The following is a 10,628-nucleotide window of genomic DNA, read 5'->3' on the forward strand; positions in this document are numbered from 1 at the left end:
AGGTAAAGGCTTGCACAAGGACAGGTGAAAGGTGGGGTCTACAATTCCGGCGAAAGGTTGTTGGTATTTGATCTCAACAGACAATCAAATTATAACCCTCCCGTCTGTGCTCCTGAAATAATGAGTTGAGTGGCTGGACTAGTGCATGGCTCGGTCCGAGCCACTTTGTTTGTTTCCCATTCACAGAGCCAGGACTGTGCACAGACACTGTTAAATGACCGTGAGGAGCAATGTGCTGAATTTGACAAAAAGGATTCGAATACCAGACCTCACCTCTAAGTAACGGTCAATAAATAGGCCGCTATCTTGGATCACAATATAGACACATACGTAAGCTGTCAGATACATAGTTGATCTTCATGGGCAGTTTTTACACTGTCTACTTTTACAGTCAAGTCAGGCATGCTCACTTAATGGTGAGACCCTGACCTACCTGCCATGCTTGGGAATGAATTAGGAGTATACATGACAATGATACATGATTAAGAGCATACATCTGTGGTAATAATGACATTTACCTAGTTTGTAGGTGAGGACATAGAGGACGGTCCACGGCGTCCCTGGCACAGACATCAGCTTCCTCCACACCTTCCAGGGCCGCAGGGCATCGTTGGAGGCCCTCCTGCCCTCCCCGGCGGGCTTCGACAGCTCGCCATCCAGGATGGGCGCTCCCCACACGAACAGTGCCACCCCTCCGTACACGCACGCCAGCAGGGTAAACATCCATCCCCAGCCGGCCACGTCGATCACGGCGAGCAGCCCTCCACCGGCGAACACCGAGCCGGCTTTGTAGCCCACCACCTGCACGGTGTTGCCCAGACCTAACTCGCCCTGCCCCTTCAGCAGCCTGATGGCGGCCCCGTCTGCAGCAATGTCCTGCACGGAAGCCAGCACGTTCATTACCAGCAGTGCCCCCGCCACCCCCAAGAACTGCAGGTCCGGAGACAAAGAGGCACTGGCCAGGCATGTCAGCGCCAAGCCTGTGACGGTCCCGACCAGCCAACAGCGCTTGGTCCCCGCTCTGTCTACTAGTGGTGCCCACAGGACCTTTAGGACCCAGGGGAAATAGAGGGCTTTGGTCAGGCTGATGCGGGTGAGCGAGTGGCCTGCCCCACGCAGGTAGACTGGCAGTAGGGAGGACTGCAGGCCATATGGGATTCCCTGGACGAAGTAGAGAAGGCCCAGGAACACCAGTTTGTCATTCATGATGCTACGAGGGGAATTGGGTACTCCTCAGCTCATCTTGGACCAGATAGCCTACTGAGGGAGTACTACTACTGATTTCTACAGTCTAACCTAAAAACCTAAAAAAAAGGCACAAAGCAGAACAGTTTTAATTTGAACTCAAGTTTGAATAGAGAACCAGTTTCATGCAAGAGCAACTCACTCTACAATAATACAATTGTACATCACAGGTTGTCGGTGCACAACTGACAACAGTCAGAAAAGCCACCTTTTATCTCTTGCTATTTGACAAGATTTTGTAATGTAACGTTATCCTATATTGGACAATACAGTTTAAATAATGATGTCCTCTACTTTATCAACTATTGTATACCACGCACACATGCAATCTCTCATAGGAGTATGATCAATGCATCATTAACGGGCAAATTCTGACTGACTCATTCATGCAGGCTAACGTTACGTCAAAGGCACACATGCACCTTTTGTTTTCAAACCAGCATACATGTCAACCCTTACGAATTTCCCCCCATGTAAATGGTTTGCGGACATATAAAGTCTTACGGATTTTTGGTTCACAATTGCGTGCTATTCGTTTTGACAACGATAATGCGAACACACACTAAGGTAAACAAAGAACACCCGGATGCTTGTTTCCTGAAGTCTTCCTCTTCTTGTTGTTCTATCGTTTTACGCCAACCACCCACCCACCACTTTACGGATTTTATTTTATGGATTATAAGGGTTTTTCCCGAGGGTTATACAGGTGGACATCCGAAGGGGTTGACATGTAAGAACCAGAAGAGGTGTGCATGCAGTAAATCGTGTAAGCTATCTGAAGAGCTACCTGGACAGTCTCCCTGGTCAGCTAAACACCAATAATCACATTCACACAATTTTTTTCCATCAGCCACGATAGAAATCCTCGTTGTAGTCCGTCCAAAACCGCACTTGATGTTGCTTTCCAACCTTGGCACTTCCGCGCTGCCCGATGACGTCATATCAGCAACAAACCAATGGAATACTCTGCAAGACTAGGCAGTTCAAATGTACAGGACTAGCCACGCTGCCACGTTTGTGTATGTGAACCTCTACAAGATTTATCTTGCAGTTTTCTTACATTTCAAAGTATTTCAAGATCCTATGTTTTAGGAACTTCCATTGTGAGAGGAAGTTAGGAACTCCCATTGCGAGAGGCAGTGCATTTAGCCTAATTAGATAGTAGAATAGAGAGGTAAATAGGCATGCATAACATGTTGTTAATATGTTAACATAATATAATATGAGCGTCTGGTCGACAATGAAGCCAATCTTCTGCGAGGCTAGGGTAAGCATGTCTTCAAATAGACCACTCGCATGAGACCAACGGCAATACCAGTATCTTGTAAGCCTAACTTCTTGTTTTTTTTTAGGTTTCGTTTTCTTTCAAAGGAAAGGAACGAAGCAACCTCAAATATGGATGAACAACAACACAAGAACACAGAAATTACATCTGCAGCATTGTTTGAGGGAAAGCTTTGTTCCATAAAAAGTTTGATTTCGTGATATTCATTGAAAGGCATTTAGACATTCCTGTATTGATGTCAAATTCCTGTTTTGTCTGCAGTTTGTTTTTTTCCCAATGAGTCATTTAAACCCCTGTTAGTCTAAGTGACCATGTAAGTGTCTAATGTCTGAGGTAGTCAAGCAGTATTGTTGATTAATGAAGGATGGGTGAGCACATTCCAAGCACTCTGACGCATATGGACAAAAAAAGTCTTCTCTGTCTTTGGCTAGATCTTTCTCCCCCTCTTTAAACACACACACCTCCCACCTCCCTGTCTCTCAGTAGATGCATGCATGCATGCATATTCTTACTTTTAAAGCAGGGGGGGGGGGGGTGTTCCCTCATTTTGCAAAAGTTATGTTATTGGACTTCCTTGGTGTTTCTTCATCTGTAGCACAGCAGGATATTCCTTTACTAAGGTGCTGTAAGGGACAGAGATGAAAACAATGATTTAAGGTAGAGTCCTTTGATTATAATCCATTAGACTTTTGATCAAATTCAGCTAAATTCTCAAGTCCCTCTAGCTTTTGCATGGATCAATGGTTGCGTCAATAAAGCTGAATTATGATTGTATAGGTTGTCAATTTGAAGAGTATACACTTAAAGGTGTGACTCACACTGGTGTTCCACCCATAAATGCCAGTCGGTCTGGATCTCTTCATGCCCTTTGTACACATTTCTTCAAACTGGCTTCTCAGCTTGAACCATTACTTGGAAATTGTGTCTTAATGGAAAACCATGCCCTACCTATTCACAGAAGACTCTTCAGACTGGAGAGGATGCATGTTCTAACCTAACCTTGTCTGTTCACCTGGAACTGGGAGGTGGCCAATCCTGGAAAGCGTTCTCTAGGAATCTGCTTATTGACTTTTTCCACAACCCAGCCCAAGCCCACAGTAGGCTATGCAGCGCATGAAACCACTTCACTGGAAGATGACTACAGTGTTTGACGTAATCTGCCTAATAATTAGTAGAAAAAAGGTGTACTTGCATTCAGCTTCAGTATAGCTGCCGGACAGGCAGGTACAGGTTTGATGTGCTCCTGCCATGCCACTGTGGCATAATGTAAATTTAAAGTCTAAAAGACTCACACACACAACTGTGTGAAATATCCACATAATGTTCATCCACACTCGGATTAATGTGTAAATCAAACCTCAATCAAATCTATCGGCAGGCTAGACATTATTTTGATTTATTTATTTGACAATACTAGCCCACATGTCACTCTGTGGCGTACATAGCTTTCATGCTCCTTTGTAACTTTCTTGCTGCAATGACTCTGTTGTGGTGGAACCAACATTTTAAATGAATGAAGAAAATATCACTAAAATATTAAAACTTAATATTAAAATATAAAACATTAAAACTTCATTTTTGAGTTTCCTGCTCAAAATGTAGCTTTCCTAAATAGAACCATACAAGGGCATATGTGTAGCACCATGGCTGTGTGCTATCAGATTACAGCAGGGGTGCTGGCTTGCTGTAAATTGTTCTCCTATTTTCACTGAGACAAACACAAAACCACAGTTGGTATAACAACACCCACACAGCCTTCACTGGTGGACTTTTTTTTTAATATGGCAACATGAAGCTTTCAATTTTTATATATGTTTTGGCATTTAACAGTGTGATACTTTGCATGTAAGAATGTGTGTTTCATATCTTCTTTAATATGGACGTGGTTAATTCTCACTCCCACAAATGGCCAGAAGGATCTTCTCATAGTCTCCTTTGGTGTCATCCTAGGGTCAGAGAAAAGCAGAACCTCAGTATTGCAAATTCTTTCGTGTACCCTTCCTCCTTGCCAAGTGTTTAATTTAAAAGATATACAATTGAAATCTATACGTCGCTATGTATCTGAAAACATTATAATGGCTTACCAAAATGTCCTGATAGAGGTTCTTGTCATACTTCTTCGTGTACTCCTCCTTGATCTTTCCCAGATCTATCTCAGAGCGGCTCACCATGATTCTGGTTAGGACCTTTGTCCTGGTTCCAGAGCCCTACCAGACACAATATACAAGACATCAAGCGCAACGTCAACCAAGATTACACTTTTCTGTTACAGCACTACTTAAAAAAGAAAAAAATGATATTACCTTCATAGATTCATAGAGCTTGTCAGCAAAAAAGGCAGGTTTGCTCCCAGCACATTTCACTGAAAGACAAGAATGAGACCATGAGACAAACCAAATGTTAATAAATGAAAACTCCATGTGTGTAGATGAGGGATGGTGATGCGTGGTGTAGCATATTAGTCCAGCTCTTCTCTTCTAGCACTTATCTTACCTACAGCAGTCAGACAGTTTTCTATATCCCCCTTCAGCTCCAAGTCCAAGGCTTTGGAGACGTCCACTTTGCTGTACTTGGAGTACATCTGGAACACTGTGTAAACCAACAGACCACACCTGTGACCACAGCACACAACATTGTTGTGTATTTGTCTAGTTGTATGTTTTTTCAGTATGCTATTTACAGTAAAATCAAATTGGTTGTTGGACTAAATAATATAAATAGAAAACTACACGACAACTGAGAAGAGTAAACTACACCAAACAAAGTCCAATGGCGGTGTATTTTCAGGTAACATCACAAACCGTACTTTTACGGAGCTGGGGAGCACTTCTGCTGGTGAGAATGTCAATGAAAACAGAGCAGTCAGTGCCCTTTCTCTGCTCTCCAGCCTCATATATAGCCTTGGAAGAGGAGTTACAGGATTAAAGTTATGGATACACAGTGTTTTAGACATACTGAATACTTTATTGCATCCACTCACTGTGGCACAAAGAGTAAGTTGAAAAGACTTAGACAATTTATGCTTCTCCATGATGCTAAAAAGCTTGGAGTATGCAAAACTAAATATGCCCTCTGACTAGAGGTTTCAATGAATTAAGGAACTGTAATTACTCTGGCATCACTGTCTGCACGGTCCTCATTCACAATGTTGTCCTCAGACTTGCTGGCCTGAAAGCAAGAAAGAGATAAATAATTATAAATATGCACACAATGTATGAAACACATACAGAAATAGTGAAACAATGGCTGATATAGATCATATCATGTGGTGAAGAGGATACTTCACCAAAACCCTACCTTACAGAGAGCAAGAAGGGCCTTCCTGAAATCGCCTCCTGTGTCAGACTTGATGTCATCTTCCAGTTCCTTTTTGTATTCTATAGCAACAAAACAAAGATGGTTAGTTGTGTTACAAGACTAATCTAAACAATGTAAGACACTGACAGAAATATGGCGGGGTGTCTGATTTGATTGAGTGAAATTGTTTATAAAATTTTTTTAAAAAAAATTAAAAATAAAAAAATATCACAGACCTTCTTTGTAAGCCACTTTTATATCTTTGATCTCTCTGTTGGTCCTGGAGGCAAGGACCTCAACCAGTGTATCTTCATCTGTCCCTAGTCCCTGAATAGAGATTGAGATCAAATGTAATGTTAAATAGAGATATATATGAGCTTAGCAACCAATCAAACTGTAGCAAAGGGAGAGCGTGGTCACCCCACCTGGACTCGAACCTGGGTCTAAAGGGTGCCGAACATGCACTCTGACCGCAACGCCAAAGGCTCGATGTTATGTCAGTCAGAGCACATACTCATCTGTAGTGACGATCACATTGTCACAAAAACACCCCTCCCTTCTGTGCTCTTAAAGCAATGTGTTGATTGGCTGGACTTGTTTATGGCTTAGTCCGAGTCACTATGTTTGTTTTTCATGTACAGAGCCAGGGCTGTGTACAAACAAACACCAGAGCTGTGGACAGCTAGAGGACCATCAGGAGTAATTCGCTGAATTCGACAACAATTTTTTACTGGATTAGAATCACGGAGGGCACCTTTAGGTTTCATTTAAGTCCGTTTTCTACAACAAAAGAATGAGCAAAAGTTCAGGGTGTGTTCAGGTCACCGCAGTGTTGGTTAAGCACCGATGGACACAATCTCACTCAGCAACGGGGATAAAACAGACACAGGTTGGAAAGCGAGCCAAGATGAGCAGGAAGATAAGACAACAGAGAGAAACCAGAGAAGACAGTCCCCCATAATACACGATAGGAGGAAACTCAGTATGTGACACACAGTCTATTGGTCATACCCGCTCAACCGCAACATTGTTTTGCTTTTATTCAAATCCTTCTGTTTGAGATGCAGTATTCATAAATCACGCATGCTGTGCTATCTATGAAGCAGTCCCTCTGGTGGCTCTACAGCCTCTGTAGAGACAGACATTCTGCCATCACAATGTTATGCAATGAACTTCTCTTACAATGTCATCGACCATAAAGTCTTTGACTGAGTCTCAGTTTCAGTGCTTTTATAGAGTTTGGAAATGCTTAAATCTTAAACGAACATGAAGACATTCATACATTTACCAAAAAAAGCTCAAATCTTGATAAAGTAAACACATTAAAAGTCAATCAAAATTACACCCCCGCCCCAAATATAAAGTCTGACCTTCATGGCAAGTTTGAGCAGCTGGGCGTCATACTGGGCAGGGGTCTTGAGAAGAGCCAGAACAACATCCTCCAGCTCACCCTTCAGGGCCGACTTCAACGCTCCCTCCAAGGGCTAGACACAGTGCACAGCCAGAGAGACATCAGGCTCCTAACTGCCACATTATGATCATAAGGGGTAGTGTGGATGATCACATGAGCGGGTGTGTGTGTGTGTGGTGCATTCTATGTACGTATACAAAAGAAAGCATGTTAGAAGGCCCTGTATGTGTTTGAGGGTATACGCATGAATGTGATCATGTGTATTCGTAAGTGTTTATGTGTCTGTACATAAACACAAGAGTTTGTGGGTAGTGTGTTTTACCTTGCCAGTGGCCTTCATGTAAACAGCTTTGATCTGCTGCCGCTGGGCATTGCTCCTCTTCACCAGCACATCAATAATGGTGGTCTCATCCACACCTGTAAGATATCCATGATACAGTACCCTCAGTGGATAGTATGCAGAGTCACCCAGACACAAAGCTCACGTCTTAGGGGTTTCAGCAAGCAATGCTGTAGGGTGCGAGTTGATGTTGGGAGTGGGTGCAGAGTGATAAGTGGAGAGAACTGAACAAACACACACACCCACCCACACAATGCAGTTGGTCAAGGGCAAACACATACAAAGACCCACACACTCACCTGCAAGCCAGAGCCTGCTTAGGTATGCACACTAACAAGGGGTTATTCACATCACTCTGGGGATGTATTTTCATACCAGAGCATTTCAAGAATATCTTAGCATGGTTATTTAAAGAGACAGATGTCTCTCAGTAGTCAGTGAAGTTGTTCTTGCATTTGGTCTGACCTTTGGCTTTGATGGCTTTGTCTAAAACGCCAACATCTCCTTCAGCACTGAACTGTGGGTAAGGAGTCACCGTTCCCTTGTGTTTCTGTTGGCAACAGCAAATGTGATGTCATCAGACATATTGCAGTAGTGGGACAGAAAGGTTATGGAAAACAAAAGAAAATCCCCACCCAACAAAATAGTGCAACATGGGTTAGAAAAACACAGACACGGCTAAGGCGTCCATCTTGTTTTGAGGAGTGAATTTTGGTCTATTGGGAGGGGAGCGCAGGGGAGAGAACATTCCTCCTCCTCTGAGTCACCCTGCTGAAAAAAGATTAATTTCCTCTTTTTTTTTACTGAGTACCTCTTCCTCTCCTCCTCTCTCACCCTTTTACTCCACCACTCCTCCCACCGCTCTCTCTCTCTCTCTCTCTCTTCAAATGAACTCAGACTGGTAACTTTTTCCACTGAAGAAGAAAAAAAGGAAAATGTTCTTCTCTGGTTTAGCCAAAGTTATGCAAACTTACTGACTCCTCCGGAATGCCCAAATAGACTGTCTGCTGAAGAAATTGCTGGATGAATGACATGGTTCAGGATGTATCTGTACAGAAACAAACAAGTGAACACACTATTACTACGAATAATAATCATGAGGTGTGAAACCAAACACTGGTAACCACAGTACCAATGACAGCTAGATTTTTAGCACTGTACTACTCTAAAAATGCCAGTCCCCTGACGCCTATGCAAACGGTTCTCAGATAGCCGTTGTGGTTTGTCTTACGTCACTTCTCTAAGGTTAAGATTTACTGGGAAGAGTGCAATGATGTAAATCACGAACTATCATTACTGATCATAGCTTTATATCAGCTATACATTCATGAAATTATAAAAATGTTAGTTTACAGCACACGCGTAAAGAGATTCTCACTCATAAAGAACGGACAAATTCAATCAAATTGCCAGTAAGAAAAAAATCGGACCACGCCCAAATTCCAAGAACAGTTGTACACCTTTCCAACAAATTACAGCGTGCAGTGAGTTTTACTTCTTCAACTGAAAGCCTCAAGTACAAGTCTCTGTACAAACCAGCAACTGTAGTTAGAACACCGTTTTCGTTTCCGCATTGACAAAGACTGAAGTTATGACAAAACTGTGTAAGCAACAGAACTATATAACAAGTTTTACACCTTTGCATACCAAATCGTTGTTTTATTTACATTTGTGAACAATTTGATGACCAAACCTTACCAGGCGTATGTCTTACCACAGCTGTATGGGAAATAAAGGCTTACCTACTCACAGCAGAGATTTTTCAGACTCACAACGCGGAGTAGGCGGCAGTGAAAGCCATGTATTTATACCAATGAAACCACACCTAGCAACGCTGGCGGACCACATGTTCAGCCTGGGCTGGAAGTTTACAGTGGGTTTGGTTTGGCGGCGGGGGAGGAAGTTTCCACACTGACGCTGGCGAGGCCTGAGCTCATTGCAACAATATAAAAGATTGCTATCGCTTGATATACTGAAATACTCATGCTTAAATACTGATAGGCCTAACTGCCACGTATTTCCTCTCTACAAACCAGCCAGGGGTAGTAACAGGCAAGCTGTCAGGTGTTGCTAACAGCTTCACTTCAAAACATGGGACAGCAATCATTATAAAATTATAATTTATCACAATAGCTAGACATGATTATCTCTGCTGTGTCCTGTGCTTTATCTTGGCCAAGCTTGCTCATTTCAGTTTGCTGGGAAAAGATGCTTTTGATTTTAAAGGAATTATAAAATTTAAAGGAAGTATAAAATGAACAGAGCATAATACCCGCTGCACACCTATACAGTCTTATCTGTTGGGATGACACACCCTGTTCAGAATTTCTCGAAACATGTGTGGTCACACTTTGACAAAGAGGTGAACTACAGTGATAACCCAGTGTGACACTAGGATTCCATCTCAGAAAAACATTCCTGCTCTGGAATGCAATTGTTTTACTATGTTCTCAGAATATGGATTTTTCTTCATGGAATCGGTGGCACGGTATGTGATGATCATATATATTATTGAACAGAACATATCCCATCACTGTGTGGCATTAAACTACAGATGTCTTTAGCCAAACCTGTCCATTGTGAGTCCTGGTTAGTCATTTCTGTCATTTCCCCCAATTCAAGGCCCTTGTTTGAAAAAAATATCCACATTCCTTAAGGTTTTGTGGTCCTACAAGCATAATCTAGCTCTACAGCTCCACCGCTGTTGCAGGTGCTCAGTGTGTGTATCATATCTGCTAGAGCACCGTGGCAGTGCAGGTCAGTGTCATGATGTTTGTTTGTATAGCCAGCAGACGGACAGTATTGTGAAGTGTTGTGAAGCCTTCTAGCAACCAACAACAGTGTTGGTCTTGACGCGAGACTGGTGAACTAATGACCAGACAACCCGAAGAGCTCAGTTACAGTGATGATGAAGGGTTACTTTTCAAAGAGAGGGTGTGTCCCAACAGTTTCTTCCCCCTCGCCGTCTCACTACTGAACAGCTAACCCACTGTAGCATATATATTTATCCCTGCACTTCTTGCACTCTCCACTTCTTCTTTGCACTATTG

The 10,628-nt window shown here is 42.7% G+C and overlaps 2 protein-coding genes across 4 annotated transcripts in view; both read right to left on the reverse strand.

Annotated features, from left to right (window-relative positions):
• The window catches only part of mfsd3 (major facilitator superfamily domain containing 3), a 22,647-nt gene extending 20,462 nt beyond the window's left edge, over positions 1-2,185 (reverse strand). The window contains exons 1-2 of one of the 2 annotated variants that reach the window (XM_031570253.2): positions 2,033-2,185; positions 519-1,304 (exon numbers count right to left, since the gene is read on the reverse strand). In XM_031570253.2, the coding sequence (XP_031426113.1) occupies positions 519-1,206 (688 nt within the window). In that variant the 5' untranslated portion in view covers positions 1,207-1,304; positions 2,033-2,185. The remainder of the gene's footprint in view (positions 1-518; positions 1,305-2,032) is intronic. The other variant, XM_042708213.1, reaches the window with a different exon arrangement.
• Positions 2,186-4,261: 2,076 nt separating this feature from the next.
• anxa1a (annexin A1a) lies at positions 4,262-9,449 on the reverse strand. 2 transcript variants are annotated; one of them, XM_012830378.3, is made up of 13 exons: positions 9,321-9,449; positions 8,553-8,626; positions 8,044-8,128; positions 7,561-7,655; positions 7,198-7,311; positions 6,064-6,154; positions 5,828-5,907; positions 5,642-5,698; positions 5,337-5,430; positions 5,024-5,119; positions 4,834-4,892; positions 4,615-4,737; positions 4,262-4,476 (listed from the first exon to the last, which is right to left on the reverse strand). In XM_012830378.3, the coding sequence occupies exons 2-13, from the start codon at positions 8,610-8,612 to the stop codon at positions 4,417-4,419; spliced, it is 1,014 nt and encodes a 337-aa protein (XP_012685832.1). In that variant the 5' UTR covers positions 8,613-8,626; positions 9,321-9,449; the 3' UTR covers positions 4,262-4,416. The 2 variants fall into 2 exon arrangements, with proteins under 2 accessions (XP_012685832.1, XP_031426115.1); XM_031570255.2 differs by having other exon boundaries at positions 9,329-9,403.
• Positions 9,450-10,628: the final 1,179 nt, after the last annotated feature.

Source organism: Clupea harengus, chromosome 7, assembly GCF_900700415.2.
Source record: "Clupea harengus chromosome 7, Ch_v2.0.2, whole genome shotgun sequence".
Classification (NCBI taxonomy): Eukaryota; Metazoa; Chordata; class Actinopteri; order Clupeiformes; family Clupeidae; genus Clupea; species Clupea harengus.